The sequence below is a fragment of the Telmatherina bonti genome (genome assembly GCF_933228915.1).
Source record: "Telmatherina bonti genome assembly, chromosome: 3".
Taxonomy (NCBI): Eukaryota; Metazoa; Chordata; class Actinopteri; order Atheriniformes; family Telmatherinidae; genus Telmatherina; species Telmatherina bonti.
Window position 1 is genome coordinate 16,958,394 of NC_136621.1, and position 18,617 is coordinate 16,977,010.

Genomic DNA, 18,617 nt, shown 5'->3' on the forward strand with positions numbered 1-18,617 from the left:
GCTTTAGGTAAATCTAAGAATACATTTTATTACAGTCAGACAGAACTTTGCTACTACCTTAAATATACAAGCACAAATACACAAAAATTCTCCAAAAAAAAAAAGAAAAAAAAAGAAAAAAAAAGAAGACCAAATAAAAACATCCACACTAAATTATTTCTCTTTATAAACATAAAAGATAAAAACAATATATTTTAGAGGGGGAGGGATAAAAGTCCTGCGTTGCTCCTTGGTCTGTAGCTTTTCAGTATTGGTAGAAAATAAAAAAGTAACAATTGAAATGAAGGCGTTTAATACAAATTAAAAAACATTCTAGGGAAATATATACTGTATAAAAACTCTTAAAATGTGTAACTGTATGTGCATGTAAGTGTAGTAAATGCTCTCCATTTGAAAGACTGCATTCACTGTAGTCCAATCACAGATGGCTCGCACACCAGGGCATTTAAAATCCTTCAATTGTAATGTTATGCATGTGTGATTATACATATATGTAAGTATGCATGTACATGTGTGTGTTTGTAGTTTTGCCCTAGCATCACACAACAGCCTTCTTACTAGTATGTTAATTTCAATGGTTTTACAGACTGATTCTAAATTTCGATCCGTCTGCTTTGGCAAAGCCACAGTTAAGTTCACACTCCCTTTTCTCTCCACACAAATTTCACTCACGCACACACATATATTCTATAGACAAACATCATATGTGACTTATGCGTCAGCAGAGCAGACCTTAATCGAGAGCCATGTTGAGAAGATGGGTGGACAAGTCGTCCCTAAGCAACTTGCCACCATCCTGAAGCCCCGCTGCCACCACCCCCACCACTGTTCCTACATGTGACCCTTCATTATGGATGGGTTAGTGTATTTACTTCTTCTGTAGAATAAATCCCTGCTACTTCCCAGTCATATCAACCCAATCCCTGTCCAAAAAAAAAAAAAAAAATAGCAACAGCAGATGGGATGGGATTGTGTACAAGTTGAGGAACAGAGCAACAGTGCTGGGACACAGTGCCTAAATATTGGGAAAAACAGCACTGGAAGAAACTTGCTCTGGTTCAGTCAGAGGAGAGGCTGAGCTCCCTCAGGCTACTTGTGAGAGTGAATTTGAGCGCTACAGCAGTGGTTCATTTGTAGACCAGATGGTGGACTGTTCTGGTTGCAGTAGTAGGGGTGGGGGCTGAGGAGTGGCTGAGAGGGGTTTATGTAGAGGTTTGCGGGGCGCTGGGCTCTACTGTGAAGCCTGTGAGGTGGGGTTGTCGCTCTTGCTCTCCTGACTGGAGGGGGCCTTGTTGTTCCAGGGCGAGTTGGAACCCAGCGCTGGAGAGTTGTTGAAGCTGTCTTCGTCATCAATGCCGTTGGCTGCATCAAACTGCGTGTTCTCCAACCGTGTGATCAGACGCTCATCCTCATCACCAAACTCCCCACCCATCAGAGTGGGTTCTCCCACCACCATAACATCCTGCGGTGACAACAAACCAGCAACCATTAGACCACATGACTTATCTTTGTACAGATGTCTTCATTTTCTCCTGTTTACAAAGTAGTTTTTTCTAATACCACCATGTACCCCTCCTTCCTCTGGCAACTTGGATTATACATCAACTAAGTATTTTCCGCAGCATGATTAGGATGAGCCATTGAAGTGTGTGAAGTCTTTTATATGAAGAAAAAAAAAAGGAGTTGGCACCTCTTTAGCTAATACTACTTCAACTAGTTTGTTACTCAGATCTATGAGCATCACTCATGTCACACTGTTTGAATATATGAGCAAATCGCCTCATTTAGATCTTGCTGGATTAAAGCCCAAATCATCCAAACTTGTGTTGTTGTTTTTTTTTTTATCTACTGTCTGGTTCTTGCATACCCACATGCAAAACCTTAGAATAAATGACCAAGTACTGGTCATAACAAGTCCCCATAACCCATGGGGAAATTTACAACTAAACTAGAAACATGAAAACAGGTTTATCATCATTTACTTGTAAATAAATTCAGCTCCGATGCTTTGGTTGCTGTGGAGATTCAACCTTCCCTCTAGAAATGAAGGAAGTTCATCAACAAACAGCGTTGCATCGGGTGCTGGTGTATTAGCAGAGTACCCACACTAGGTGGCACTGATATACTCACTGGAACTTGGCTTGACAGGGGGAAGCCACTACCAGGGCTCTTCTTTTTGTTATTGTTGTTATTATTAGCTCCTCCTCCTGCGCTGATGGTGCTGCCACCTGACATCTTACGCTTCCGCCGTTTATTAGGGGCCTGTCTTGATGGCTCAGCTATAGAGAGGGGATAGAAAAAGCCAGTCATGTTAACTGGATGGTTAAATGGGTGTGTGTGAGAGGAATATTGGTTCCCCTACCAGGTGGTGCCACCATCCTCTGCCATTTCTGGAAGAGACAGGTCTTGAGGCAGTCTCTGGGGCTGAGGCTGTATGTCTTGTGTCTGGACATCAGCTCCTGCATGGGCTCCAGAATCACACACAGCTGGAGGAGGGAGCAGAAAAATGCAACAGGTTAGAAAGACAGTTAAAATCTTGCTTATCAAACAACATGACAAAGAAAAATGGGACTGAAACTCTTTATATTAAGCTGACATGACCGAGCAGAGGTATGCAAGGAAGTTTATGTTGTAATCAAATTTCACATGGACACGAGGTAGTACGTGTGAATGTCTTTGAAACGCCATGAGTTGCAAAAATGACAGTTATTCATGAGCCACTTGTATTCATATAAACTAAGACCAGAACTTCTTTTTTTTTTTTTTTTTTTAAATCAATCTGACAACATTTAAGCTTGTTACCAGCTCCAGTTTTTGTTCAAAGAACTTCATCTACAGCAGAGTGGGGCAGTAAGCAGAGGTGTCCGTGTCATAAAATGCCATATTAATATTTCTGTACTTTCCAACCACCTCGATCAGCTGTTTGTTAAAACTATCTGATGAACCTCGCATCTGCAAAAATGCAGAGACGACAACTTTCCACTTCATGCTTTTCCACGCGAAGTACACCCACCTCAAATGTCCAACTAATCAAATATCACTTATCTAAGCGACAAAAAAAAACAAAAAACGTTCTGCTCTTCTGATGCATCGACAACAAGCTGCAAAAGGTTCTCAATCATGTCCACGAGAACAAAAATCGCATAACTTTGTGTAAAGAAAATGCTTAGAAATACTGGTGTCCTGACTCGACTGAATTCTGCTGCTTGTATTTTAAGCATGTTCGTGTGTGTATGCACCTTGTTTTATGTTTGTACTTAGTGACACACTGGGAAGAGTCAGCTGCTGGATTTCTCATGCCGCTGAATTCGGTTGTATCAGGTTGTTCACCGGCATGGGAAAGGAGCATGTTTTTTGAGCGGCTGTTGCCTGAGAAGCTCTCCTTTCTCCCACAAACCGAGTTTAAAAAGGAGAAGTTTTCTCCCCCCAGCAGAGTCAGCTGCGGGTTACGTATGGACGCCCAGCCGAGTTGGACTGTCGGTTCTCCAGTCCAAGTGTCATCGGTAAGAGACTGCACTATTGTAACCGCGTGCTTAAAGGGGTGCTATTATGGTATTTCGAGTTTTCTGAGCTTTCTACAGTGTTACAGTGTTGAATCATCATCAGACATGTGAACGACACTGTTTTTTTTATCACCTAAACGCATGTTTGAGTTTGAGTTCCAGCACTCTTTCCGTTCGGTTTCCATGGCGACGAAAAACGCGCCATTTTAGAGAGTTTTTTCTACTTCGAAATCCTTGTGACGTCCCGGGGGATAAGGTTCGGTGATTGGTTACCTTCTACTGGTTAACAAGGGCATGTACAAATACATCAGGCGGGTGGAAAACGTCGGATAAAGTTATTTCCAACGATGGCTGGTGAGTTTACCAAAGAGAGACATCCTGCTGCATTCGTTGCTGTGGGTTGCCGTTTTCCACTTCGTTTTCAGGGTCTGATTCAGGTTCCAACATGTAGGGCTGTATGCTATGTGTTGACATTGTATTTTGTTTTTTTATTGAGTCCATATTAGCCTAATCCTTCTGTTTATGAGACGTTACAATGACGGCGAAAGAAGGTGCGATGCGTGCTCCCGATGTAGTGCAGTGGCGGGAGGCGGGGCTTAATGCATAAGAGTCTCAATCCACTCGTTTTGCCCACAGGCTGATCTGACAGCTTACGGAGAGGGTCGGTCTGAAGTAAATAAAGCAATTTGTGACAATAACTCGATCAATCCCAGCCCTTCTGGTCTCAGAAATAAAAATAAATTAAGCTGAAATGCACATAATAGTTCCACTTTAAGCTAAACTCTGGACTGATGTATTTTGCTATGCGTGCGGGGAATAATAATAATAATAAAAGATACATTTATTCTAGCATCATAGCGGTGTGTGTGTGTGTGTTTTCTGTGTGCCGACCTCCAGCAAACCTAAACTTTTCCACAAAACACTTTGTTCTTGTGGCAAGAGAAAAATGTTGCTGCTATCAGTCAGACAACACACAGCATTGTATATGGCACACAAGCTGCTTCTGAGAGGCCATTCGTAGCTGCATTCCTAATCCATGGTTTTTGGAGACCGTTTTCAATGTCATCAATGAGTTTTTGTCAGTTTAAATCAGGGAGATGATCAGCAAATGAGTCACAGCTAGAAGTCATGTATGCACATATAGTTTATGTTACTTTGCTTTTATGTACCGTTCCTGTTGATAAATTTAATAAATATTATTATTATTAGGTGCCATTGTATTTTTTCCACACAGTGACTTAATCAAATGTTTTGTGAAAGAAAAACCTAAAAACTGATTGTTCCTTTTGCAATTTGAGTCAAACTGCAGCAGCATTTACTGGTGTGTGTCACAGATGAACAAAACAGAAACATAAAGAGGCCATGACAAGTCAGTAAAGAGTCCATTTAACATCACCTGTTGAACAAGATTATACAAAAAGTTACCGGTAGGTACCATTTCTCGAGGGAAGTTCATGCTGTTGGAAGTACGCAGTGTTTACTTATAACTCGCTTTGTTTAATGCTGCCAACCAGTTGCAAATGGTAAAGATAGCTAGAATACCTCACATCTTTGTCACTGCCATGTTTACAACAGATACACAGGCCCGTGTTTCCCCAGCTACCATACAGGCGGGGCACTCAACGAGACCTACCATCCCCACTAGAAGGTCAAGTTAATTTATTTTGTTCTGTTTTCTATACAGCATCGAGTCACAACAGAAGTCATGTAAGGTTCCCTTTCCTCTACAGGCACACACTTTGTCATCTGACTGAAAAACTAAAGAGTGATGTTATTTACCTGGTTTCATTGAATAGGTGCTCTCTGTGTGAACAAAGTCTAAAATGAGTCCTGTATTATCACCAGACCAGAACACTTCCAAACTAAGCAAAACTGTTATTGCTAATCTTCACGCCTTTCAAATACACAGAGATAACATGTGAGCATGACACTCTGAGGCCACTGAGCGTCTAATCAGGGACACCAGGAACGCTTGCTTACCACAAACAAAGTGATGGGTAAACTGGTAATGACACCAGTGTGAACAAACTGGCTGGCTGATGAGAATTTCAGCAACAATGTAAAGACATAATTTAACATTCTCAACTGTTCTCTTTCTTTTATGTTTTAGGAAATAAAACATTTTAACTTCAATAACAATGGCAAGTTTTACCACAACTGGCCGGTCCTACTGCACCTTTTGGTGACAACTTGTGTCCAACCTGCATGGCCGCCTCCTCCTGCTCCTCCCTTTTCCCTCTCTCACCACAGCAAATCACCTGCTCCCATCTACCGATCCGGTACAGAAACTTTATTCACACATTTTAGTTGGCGCATGTTTTACGCCGGATGCCCTTCCTGACGCATCTCCTGCACTTAACTGACTTGTGGCGCCACCCCCCCCTTCCCAGCAGGACTAACTGCCGACCAACTGGCCCTAATCCAACCTGTATGGCCTACATATCAAAAACGGCTCCATATAGCAATTAATATTTAAAAGCGCTCTAACAGCTTCGCAAAAAAAAAAAAAAAAAAAAAAAGTCTTAAAAATAAAATTTAAAAAAACATCTAAAATTTAGTCGCGCTTTATCACAATCCATAGAAGGATCAATGAAGCATATGCAAAATCATTTTTGTAACTGTCTTGATTCTCAACTGAGTTGCATTTATTGAGCACGAAGTCTTGTATGGATGAGTCGAGTACAGCTACAGTCTGGCAGCATGTACGATATCAGGGGATTTTTCAGGAGCTATAAGAACCTCATAACAGGATCACGAACAAAATAACCAGAATCATTTAAGAGGTTAAATGTGTGATAAACTCACTCGGAGGTAGTTGAGGGTGGAATTTGACAGGCCACATCTTGTTATGTTTTTAGAAAGCTGGTCCAGCATCTGTGGGTCTTGAGCCTGGAACATGAGTAAAAACACAAGCAAAAAAAACGACGACACAAAGCCCATTAATACACTAAACAATTCCAAGCACAATGCACATTATCCATAAGAAAAAGGAAATTACTAACATGCATGGCCAGTATACTGCGGGGGATGAGTTCACGGTGTTGTCTGATGCTGAAGTGCCATGTCTTTATCCTCATCATGTCATCAAACATGAACTCCAGGTACAAGCGCCCTTCTACACACACCTGGAAAGGTTTAGCAAAACTGAGTAAGTTGTACAGCACGTGAACTTTGGGTTTCCATTTTGCATTTCTGATCTTACTGTAAAAGAAGGCTCCATAATCTTAGTTAGATAACATATAAATACTTGTATATATAGTTAACATAGAAATAAAAGAAATATAGGTGTCCATCTCTTGCATTTATACCAACACACCTGTGTAAACATGGGTTTTCCATTCTGGGTGACCATGGTGCACTGATCACAGTCGAGGGACACAAAGTTATTGTGGAAAGACTCCTTGGGATGTTTCAGCACATAGTACAGCTCAGTTGCACCTCCCTCGAATATACTCCGGAAGTATCTTGGAATTAACGTCCGTCCAATTGCTGGAGAAAAAAATACAAGAGGAGTCTTAAAGTGGCCTTTTGTCACACCTGTCATTGGCAGAGACTGAAAACCCTGACAAGGCTAAAATATATTTCACTAAATAATGACTAACCTTGACTTTTGACACTTTACAGAAAAAAAATGTGAAAAAATTATGATTAAATGTGTGACTGATGTTTGATTGTAATCTATAGTTATTTACCAGACACTGGCACAAATGTATTTTAAACTCTGCAGGGAGATACAGTGTGGTCATGTACAGTCCACTTGGGACGAGATTAACTGTTTCTTACTGTAGCGTTTGGGCCCATCTTCCAGACAGAAAGTGATGGTCAGCATAGCATCATCCTCAAAGAACTCCGTAGTAAATGCATCCCACCACAGGTTGTCGCACTCCTGCAGGGAGAGAAGAAAATAATAAAATACACAATAACTGGACTGTCTGCGAGTCTGTGAATACTCCACGAGAAGCGAGGCGAGCAAACAAACCTCTGTCCAGTTCTGTAGCCGCTTGTTGAGCTCAAATATTCTGTAGTCTGTCTGGTTGCCATATGGCGTGTGCCTCCTAGATAGCCATAGAAAAACAAGACATTTGGAAAAGCAGTGGTCAAGAAGAGCTAAGTTGTGTACATCAGAGTTTTTGATTTAGTTAATAAATCTTACCCTATTCCTGGCTCCAAGTATGTGGGCGGGTACATTGGAGTGGGACTAGAGAATATAAGACATATAATACATTACATTCAGCTTTACCGTACATATGCCCCTCTCGATGATAGGGTCTGTATTTACAACACTGGGAGACAAGCCAAACATGGCAGAAATTGGATGATATAAGAAGGTCACAAATAATACTTCACACATATAGCCAGAAACTGCAGTTATTCCACTTACAGCAGACAGATAAGTTATGTCGTAAACACCTCCGCAGAAAATAACTTCTAACCTTAGCGAATCATGCATGCTAAATAAAAAAAACTGCAATAAAACTTGGGAAAAAGTTTTCACCTTAGTTACTGCCACTCAGAAAAAAAAATTGCATCCAAATCTGAAAAAGTGACACTAAAGAAGGTACATTCATGACGGCCCACTACTCCCATTAGTGTGCTTCTTTTACCCCAGGGCTCCCATTTAAACCAAACAGGTAAAATACCACACAAGAAATTACAAATAAAACTTAAAAAACGAATATATTTTAGGATGATTTTACTCTTAATAAGCTGCTGTGTTTTTTTAAGATCTCACAAGGAGTTTTAACAACAGCCTCTGACAGCTAGGATTCTTCAAGTGGCCGGTCTACCCTCTAAACTATCTGGCCGGTCTGCCCACTAAACTGACAGCAGTTTTCTGAAAAACACAGGAGTTGTGATATTACAGCCATCTATACTAACTACACTGCATGATGCACAATAGTGCAGAAGCGTCAAAAACTGCTTTCCAAAGATCAATTCCACTGAAATAAACAAAAAGCAAATATAAAGCTCACCCCACGTCTCTGTCCAGCATGGTGCCGGGGTGGAAAGGGGGAAAAGTGCTACCGTTGGGGGGCTCCTTGGGGGAGTACAGTTTGAATGACTTGGAGGAACAGCCTGGAAGAGATAAAGCCAAAGTAAACATGGACATTTTCACATTTGATGTAAAGATTGAGGAAACAGATATGAGGGGGGCCAGACAAAGGCAAATCCTGCCTTATTCTACAGTTATTGTGAAGTGATGATTTAAAGCATCAGGAGACAGAGGGAGCTTTCTGCTTCTCTCGTACAGAAACTGCTACACTCGACTACCCCCCCCCCCCCCTCCCCTCATTAAATAACTTGTAAATATCAAATAGCAGCAGACAACACACACTCCCCAAGCACACTCATAAAACAGACTGATTCCTCAGACACAAACGACTCCAATCCCGATTTTACTCTAATTGCCCAGCTCCCTTATAAATGCCATCCAGGCGTGGCAGCCTGCAGGTCATGACCCCCACAGTCACCATGGCGAGGCCCCGCCTTCTTAATGTCCCTGTGTCCTGTCACTGCATATTAAACATATGACACAACATGTATTTATAAAATAAACAGATAACCAGAGATCAGCTTGCATCATGGGAATATTCCTAAGGACGTGAATGTACAACTTGTTAATACTGCAGTTGTGTGACTTTTATTTAATCTTTTCTTTCGTAATTACAAATTATTATTGCAACGTTGTTTTATCACTTTATAACAAAGACAGCATAAAGATAAACTGACCATCAGATGAAAAAATACAGCTCTACAAAACCCACTTGAAAGCTAACAATGACATATCACGTTGGTGGGTAAAAAATCTGCTCATTAAAAAGTAAAACCTTTTATTCTGCAAGATAATTTTAATATAAAAACTAAAAATTAAGATTTAGAAGAAGGGGAAGGGAGAGGAATTACATCCCAGTATGTTCAGCTTCTAGCAGGTCTCATCTATGTGTATAAAACACACAGTGTAAGCTATTCAAAGCAGTAAATGACGTAAAGGTAAATAAATAATAAAGATAAGTACAGATCATTAAAATGTGATTTTCCATCTTCTCAACAGAAAAAAATAAGTAACACGGCACCTTTCCTTTTAAAGTCTAGCCTTCTCTTTAAGCAAAAACGAGTTGTTTACCTTGCAACACTATACTATGGGCTGGATGTGCCAACAGAAGATTGATAAATAAATAAATAATCAATGGTTATGTGTCCATTAGTTGTTGAGAGCTCCATTAGCTCAGCTCCTCTCCAGTTAGTGGTTAATGACAGTCACAATCACATCAGCTGGAATTCACTTCCTCCATGGGGAATCATGTTCCTCTCCTTTACAAGCAAACACAGCTCTCCAGATACATACTCATATGCATTGTACATGTTCATTTTCTACTGGTTGGAGTAATGGTCAGCTCAACTTTAGTGTGCTTGTAAGGTGGTATGGATGGAGAAAGCACTAGGCATTTCATTTTCTTCGTCTTCTGATACTAGTATCTACACAATCTAACAAATTATAGCAAATAAACTGTAGTGGTGTTAGGATCCAGACTTGTTCTGAGGTTTCCAGGAGGGACAAGTATCGATAACCGAGTCCTAGTTTACACCGAACCAAAAACCCATGTAAGAGAGCTTTAAGCAAATCATCAGGTTTACTATTCGAGCCTCATTTAAAATCAAGCTTGCAATATACATCTGCAATATTTTATTCAACTTTAACAGAAGCATATCAGCATGGAGCCGCTTGGTTACAAAGGCAATTAGAAAGAGCCACCGAAAACTGCTAGCAGTTAGCAACAAGCTAAGCTGAAACGTCAACCATATGATCGGCTGTTCTTCACAACTAAATACCAGTCGGCAATTAGTTCAAACAAATTACACACACGGGTTAATATATATTCACATAGGCAAATAACATTTACATCTGTAACCACCAACACAGCCTCGTAGGCCTGTAGGGCACGCTAGCGTTAGCACGCTAAAAAAGACAGCTAGTTAGCTGTTAGCCTTCCTGCTAACGCTTCAGCGTTAAATCCCCCTTCAGTGAGAAATGGCTTAAAAAGGACAAAACACCACAGCCCTGAGTGTGTGTTAACTACATTCATCCCATGGTAACTGGACATTACGGTCCAATATAAATATATATTTTCATGTTTTGAAAAAGCGACTCTACCTGCAAAGAAGTCCAATAGAAAAAATGGATGTTTACAGATCCGTGTTGATGGACCGTGTGCACGCTCCGTGCGTAAAAACGGATAGGCCCGCTGGACGCGACGTACCCACACAATACGTCCCCTTCGAACAGGATCAATAAAAATCTCCCCAAACAGAGAGACTACAGCGGAATAAGGCCTAGATAGCGGGAGCGGATCGCTTATGTTTTGTCCCGCATGAGGCCTTGTCAGTGGGCTGAAGCCTGCTGTGGGTTTACATACGGACCCCGATGAGCCCTTTGTTCACGGGAGGACATGAACAATAGCTGTAGGCCCTCCTCCTCCTCCTTTCCGTCTGCAATGTATTTGCTCCTCTCTCCTCTGCCCAACACCGCTAGCCGCCCTCTCCCCCTTCTCCTCCTCCTCCTACCCCCACTAATGCACAATTGCACATAAAGGTTGTCTGGTAAGCATTTTTCCCTTCCTCCTCCCTGCATCCCATCCCTTCCTTATAACTGACACAGATGAGAATTGGCCTAATGCAACCGACTGGAAATGTGTGCGGAAACAAAGGTCGTACTGACTGCAAAGTGGTTTCCATGTTTACCTAATTAGTGCACATCAACTTGCTGCAAACAGCTGAACTGTGACAGTGACAGACACGAAGACTGTGGTCATATTCACTTTGCTATGGGCTCAGTCAATGTGATGCAAACACAGCTGATGTAGCAGCCTGATCGGTTAAAAGCAGATTAAGATCTTAAAAACTTTCACAGAAAGATAGCAGACTTGGGCTGTTTAGTATTAATTGTGTCTTAGAGTTTATACACTGAACCATCTCCAATGTGGACCAGTAAATCCATAAACACTGGGAATCTCTCTCTTATTCTCTCAGTCTGCACACACATATAGTTAAACACACACACACACACACACACACACACAAACACTCACACACACAAATACACGATCATACTAAGCCAAAAGGAGAATCCAACAGGCCTCTAAATCTGCTTAAATCGCCTCAAATTATAATCAGATATTCAGATCACAGCCAGGGAGATCTCACCCATATGGCCAAAGTTGGGATATAAAAAGAACAAGTTGGCTAGTGTTCTGGTGTCCTTTGATTTGTGCATGTAGATGTCATTTTATGTCACATACAGAAAGAATTATTGTATATATTTAATATACGCCATCGATTCTTAAAAGGGAGAAATGATTGACATACCACTTCATCCAAATGATGAAAAGAAAAATAAACTTTCTACTTCTAAAGTATATTCTCCTTCAGCTGAATAGCCAAGAATGAAGATGACCCCAATTTATACATCAAGCATGTAAACAGAAAGCTGAAACATAATTAATAAATGATGTAGTAACAAATCAAGCTGCTGCTTTGAGCAGCTCTGTGGTCAGGCTTTTACTGGGAGTGCTGCACAACTAAGTATAGGTGGTAAAACAGGAATAGTACCATACCATTAATTTTCACTGGTTTAAGTTGTTCATACTGAAATGGTGCATATACGCACAAGTCTTACTCTGTCTGAAAAAGGTGTAGTCCACAGTTATAGTAAGGAGAGCTATTTATATTTGTCAAAATGCAACTTTAGGTTATTGATAGATATTAATAAGGGCTTTTTCTGCTTCAGTTTTAAAGCTGAGGAATTTAGATATTTTTCAACGGACTTTATCAGATCATAGGTCACATTTTTTATTCTGTTATTTAGAAGAAAATGTGCAACAGAAGAAAAAATGTATTAAAAAAATTAAATATTACACATTCATAATACTATATTTGGAGACTAATAATTAGACATATAAAGCAGATATTGTGCCTGTACTAGAGTCAGTTCCCCTTAACTGAAATGGATCAACTGAACTGTGGCTCTGGACATAAAAACTTTACTCCAACGTTTTACAATATTCTGGCATATTGAGAAAGCAAAGACATCTTGCCATTACCTGTCATAGTAATAATTCTTCTGTGGTATTGTGTTCATACTATATTTATCAACACCACAGGTGCCCAAGTCCAGCCCTCAAGATCAACCATCCTGCAGCTTTTAGATGCAACCCTGCTCCAACACACCTGAATCAAATAAATGGCTTGTTACCAGGTCTCTGCAGAGCTGAATGACACCCATATGAGGGAATTTAGCTATTTGATTCAGGTGTGTCAGTGAAGGGTTGCAGGATGGTAGATCTCAAGGACCGGACTTTGGCACCACATTTATAAAGCGCTTGTTCCTATTCAGGTTCTGCAGAAAGATGGAACCTATCCCAGCAGTCATTGGGCAAGAGGCAGGGTACACCCTGAACAGGTCACCAGTCCATCACTGACCCCTGATCTAGACAACAAAAATATATATTTTTCACCTAGATCAGCAATGTCAGACCTTTAGTGCAATTATATCTGTGAGATAAGGACAGCAACTGAAAAGTGAGGCTCTTAGCAGTCCCTGATGCAGGAAATCTGAAGTCCAGTGGAAGAAGTGCAGTGTTTCCCAGAGCCAGACATGTAGAGAGGATAATCTACTCTAAGGCCTGTCTCTCACCCGACCAGCAGCAAAGATGCCTGGGCTGAGTTTATGTATATTGCTCTGACCATAGTAAGCCTGTTTCATGAGCACTTCACAGCTCACGAGTCTCCAGTCAGTCTTTTGGCAGCATCTTTGTTTGTTAGCACCAGGGGGAGGTGTAGTCAATAGTAGCTTAGAGTGTCTGTTGTGGGTGACTTATGTGGATTTGCCTATCTTACATTCACTGGCCCCTGTCACCATGGCAACACAAGCAGTCAATGCTGACACAACCAGAGAGAGGCTAAGAAACATCCATGGAAATGGACACACAAGAGTTAATCCTGTGTGTGTGTGTCTCCAAAGCTTACCCATTGAAATGGTACATGACGGGGTTAATCCCCGGTGTGTGTTTGTGTGTATGTGTGTGTGTGTTTGTGTGTGAGGGTTGGGTGATGGAGAGGAGGTGGGGGTGGGAGGTGTGTCAGGATAAGGCTTGAAGGGCTTACATACACCGTCTCTTTCGCTCTCAGGCGTAAGTCAGGCCTTATCTTTAACCAGCACCCCAAGCATTAAGGCACACACACACACACACACACATGGACACACACATCTGCCTAACCTTCATTTCACCAGCTAGCCTCATTTTCCAACCTCCAGTTGCACATTCACACCTAAAACCCTAAATCCATGTACGTGGAGTGATTAAAACTGGCACCTCTTGGTGCTGAATAACCGGCTCAAGTGCTCAGTGTGTTTTCACTAAGCTACCTGTTTAAATTCACCTGTGATAATTCAGCAAAACGTGGAATAAATTGAACTTTTCTGTATTTCTCTTTCCATTTATATAGATTGATCTTTTTTTAAATCTCAGATATTTAGTTGCTGAACAAAAAGGAAAGAAAAAGGTCAGTAAAAAAACAAACAAACAAAAAAAAACTTACCTCCCTCTGATTCAAGCTGCTCTGACATCGCCATTTAGTCACCTACAACAGCACTTTCACAGCTATACACTGATCTAACTCAAAGCCTCTGTTTTCATGCCTCTCCCTCTCTGTGATATCTCCCATGTCCAGACTGTCAGGCTCAGGGGCACAAGGAGGGGAAAGAAGGATGCCCATGATCTGTGTGTGCGCGCCTGCCACTGGGTGTTAATGTGTGTGAGCGTGCACACGTGCAAATGTGTGCAGCATGCCATTTCCACTTACTTGTCAACAGGAAACTGAACGGCACATGCATCTGCCAGAGTTCTGATAACAGCCATCCCCATCACCCTTCCCTCAACACACTCTCAAACACTGATCTGAAGACAGTTTCATGGAGCTATGACAGCAAAAAAGAAGTCCCGACTAATCCGGTGTTAGTTAAATGTTTTTTCCAGTTTCCCCTTCCCTCCAAACAGGAAACACAGCCACTCCTTCTCTAAAAGATTGCAGTCACTACATTTTCTTCCCCAAATGTAAAAATAAACCCCCCGTTTATTGATTTTTATTACTTTGTTGTAGTGAATATTTCTAACACCTTTGGCACAGAATATCCCACTTGTCCACATGGAAACCAACTACATGTCTCAGGGGATCCATTGACTGTGTGCCAGATTTTAATGCATTTGGCAGCTTACATCAGGCTTTTTTTACTCTAATTATTAGATCATTTTGTCATATTCATGTCTGATAAAGAAAAAAAAAATCCAAAAACAAGCTATTATTTTTGTGGAAGAATGAGCAACTGAGCACTTTTGATCTGTGACTGAAATCAGAGTAACTCGCTCTCAACTTTAGTAAAACTGCTGCTATGTAGAAGACTTTGATTGTTTTACATATTAAGCACAGTGTCCTCAATTGTGTTTGTATTTGGTGGCGATTACATAAGTTAACCTGGCCTCACTTAAGCCAATAACAACATAAGGATGCGCACTTACCAAATAAATAATGACAAGGTGGAGCAAAATTACACAAGTGTTTAAAAGAAGAACAGAACCATTTTTGAAGGAAATAAGACCAACACAATAAATAAAAAATATCTTCTGGATAAAAACGTGATTCTTTGTAAAATATAACAGCTGTCTGAAGTCAGGAATAATAGATGTCACCAAAAAAAAAAAAAAAAAAAAAAAAAAAGGATATTCTTCCTGTGTACTGGATAATTTGCTTATTAGTTGTTGTGAACCTATTTGACTGAGATCAACAAGTGCTGATCACTTCTTTCAGAACCTCCTGTTTCGCTTCAGCAGTGTGTTTAGGTCATTGCACATCTGTGGTGTGAATCACTGTTTAACCTTTTTTTAATATGAGCAGACAGTTTGTCCCTGAGTGCTTTATCTCACTATTTATCTAGTTACAAAACATTTATCCAGTCTGTCAAAATATCAATAATACTCCTGAACTGGGGCCAATGGAAACCACAGCTACCATCACACTGTCTCTCTTTTAATAATGACTCTTCTCTTCCAAACATGAACCACCACTAACCTTATCCATACTTCCAGTATTACTTTCACACCCTGTAATGCAGTAAAATACTTCTCAAGACTGTTTTCTCAGCTCTGGTTTGGTATGACGATTTTTTAAATGTGACTTATACATTCCTGAGGATTATTGGCACATTCAGCTTTCTGTGTTTTCACTGATGAAATCTTCTCTTTTCTATAAATGTTCAGGTGATTTTATGTTTCAGTACTATGTTGAGTTTGACACTCATGGCGCTGTGGTGTATCTCAGAAGGATTTGTCTTGTTTTTCCTCCATAAGAATTGATTTTTGACTTCTACTATGAGTTGTTTTGAGTCAGTAGTCAAACAATTCAGATGCACACTTGGAATCGGCTCCAGACATTTATGATGTCTGAAGACAAAAATGTGGAAACAATAATGTTTCATGTTTGATTCCATGATCTTTGCATTCAAATCACAGAAAGATGGTTGTTTATATGTTCTTATTAGACTCCCACACTCTAATATTTTCTTGGACCATCTTTTGCATTTATTAAGCACACATTCACTGTGACATTGTTTCAGTAGGGTTCTGCAAAGCTACAGCTTTTGATACACCGATGTGTACTATACTTCAGTTACTTCAGGTATATCTCCAGCTGCCAGCTAGGAGAAGATGTTGTCAGGTAGTGACCAACATTCATTGCGTGTTTTGGCCCTGAACCACAATGCCCTCCAGTTAGTGGTTATTTCAGTCCAAGAGTTGCATTATTTTTTCTCCAGGATCTTGTAGTGACGGTGGGAAAGTTGAACCGCAATGCAAAGCTTTCTCAAGCAGATTGCAAAGATTCATAATAGGGTGCAGGTCTGGACTCTGTGGCGGTCAATCCATGTGTGAAAATGATGTCTTATGCTCTCTGACCCACTCTCACAATTTCAGCCTGATTAATCCTGGCATTGTCATCTTGGAATATACCTAGCCATCAGGGGAAAAATGCCATTATTGGAATAACTTGGTCATTCAGTGTATTCAGATAGCCAGCGAACCTCACTCTTTGGACACATAATGTTGCTGAACCTAAACCTGACCAACTCCAGCAAGCCCAGATTATAGACCGGCTTGTAGAGTAGACACGAGGCATGATGGCTACATCACTTCTTCCACCTCTCTTCTTACCCTGATGCTCACATCACTCTGGAACAAGGAAAATCACATATGATCACAACACATGACCTTCCATTGCTCTAGAGTGTCATCTTTAAACTCTCTAGTAAATTGAAGCCTTTTCCCCACAAAAAGCATCACTAATAAGTGGATTTTTTATGACTAAGCAGCTGTTTAGTTACAATCCCTTTCATCCCTTCACATTATTCATGTGGAAATGTTCTTACTTTCACTGTTAAAATCAGCCCTGAATTCTACCAGTGCTTTTTCTTAGGATCTGATGTCACCAAATGATTAAACGACTACTGATCACAATCATTAAGATTTTTTTTGTCCTTGAAGATGAAGGTTGTGCATTACTGAGGTGCAGATTTAATAAAAGCTGGTTGATTCACTCAAACATTAATTAACAGAACATCTCAGTCTTTAGAAACGGCTCTCCTAGTTTGTTTTAGAACATGATAAAAAGTTATTTTTATAGGCTGTAAGTTATTAGAGAATGATACATTTTTACATAAATAATTAAGCACCTTGACTGATCCTGCATTAGAATTTTAAGTTATTTGTATTCTATGAAGTGCATCTAACTTACCTGAATATCACCATAAATATTAGGGCTGTGACGATATGCTTTTGTCCCGATTTGATTCCAATATTTTGGATTTGATTTAAATTGCAATTCTCACGATTCCTTGATATTGCTGGTTTTTGTAGACTAAAAAAAAAATAAAATAAAATAAAGTACAAAACTGTTTTGCTAGTCGGAAAAAGCAACACAGTAGTCAGACCATCATTCTGCTACTTTAATGCTCAAGAAGTAAAAAGATGAATAAAAACAATAAAAATGACAAAAATAATTATAATGGGTTATTTTCATTTCTTTTTTAAAAAATGGCTTTTTTTTTTTTTTTTTTTTTTTTTTTAACAAAAAAATTTAAATTAAAATTGCGAAGCAAAAAATCCCAGTATTCAATTTTCGATGTGATTTTCCAAGCCCTAATAAATAGTATGTGAGACTAATGAAAGCATTCAGTTTAATGTATAATGCAATTTTACAGTTTGTTTGTTTGTTTTTTTAATCATTATAATTTTTTTTATACTTTAAGATAATTTTAGTAACTTGAAAGAACTATTCTTTCTAACTGGGAATATCTGAACTCTAAGACATAAAAAAGCATAGTTTAATACAGTTAATTTGCAGGATCATATACAAGTATTATTACATCAACGAGCAGAAATCACAGCTGTGGATTACAAATAAAACAGTATGTAAATGAGTGTTGTCCTTCCTGGCTGCTTCCCCAGTGTTTCCCTGTTATGACTGCATTATTCATCATTGTGGAAGCAAAGACTCTGGACTGACCTACAACCGGAGGTTGTCCTTTGATGGCAGCGCCCTCTAGTGGCCGCAGTGAGGCAGTGGGTTTGTTTTCATCCTGTCACAATATTTTCTCAACCACTGTGTGTGAATTCCCTACTCAGGATTTTCTCTGGCAGACAAACACAGTCACAATGCAACATGGGAAGTTCAGCGTCAAGTGCGTCACATGTTAAATTAAAAAAAGGCTCAGCTGTGAGACAATTTGGTGTTAATATTTATGATGGTTGTTTCAGGAAAAATGTGCACAGAAAACCATGGATCTGTTGCAACTTAAGATTATTTCAACGATTTCAGCACTCCAACACACACACACACACACACACACACACACACACACACACTTTTAAGAGTAGCATAGATTTGTGTATATGTGACAGATGTGTGTGTGTGTGATTGTGTGTGTCGGCAACTGGCGTCAGCTGACAGCTGTGTGAGTGGAAATGACAGTGCCCTGATGCTGCGTTCTCTGTTCTCTGGGAGCCATTT

The 18,617-nt window shown here is 40.1% G+C and overlaps 1 protein-coding gene across 1 annotated transcript in view; it reads right to left on the reverse strand.

Annotated features, from left to right (window-relative positions):
• Positions 1-867: 867 nt before the first annotated feature.
• Positions 868-18,617, reverse strand: part of ldb1b (LIM-domain binding 1b) — a 29,116-nt gene continuing 11,366 nt past the window's right edge. The window contains exons 2-11 of the mRNA XM_079264775.1: positions 8,477-8,579; positions 7,657-7,701; positions 7,483-7,558; positions 7,287-7,389; positions 6,820-6,992; positions 6,506-6,628; positions 6,309-6,392; positions 2,363-2,486; positions 2,131-2,279; positions 868-1,462 (exon numbers count right to left, since the gene is read on the reverse strand). Coding sequence (XP_079120901.1) covers positions 1,232-1,462; positions 2,131-2,279; positions 2,363-2,486; positions 6,309-6,392; positions 6,506-6,628; positions 6,820-6,992; positions 7,287-7,389; positions 7,483-7,558; positions 7,657-7,701; positions 8,477-8,579 — 1,211 coding nt within the window. The 3' untranslated portion in view covers positions 868-1,231. The remainder of the gene's footprint in view (positions 1,463-2,130; positions 2,280-2,362; positions 2,487-6,308; positions 6,393-6,505; positions 6,629-6,819; positions 6,993-7,286; positions 7,390-7,482; positions 7,559-7,656; positions 7,702-8,476; positions 8,580-18,617) is intronic.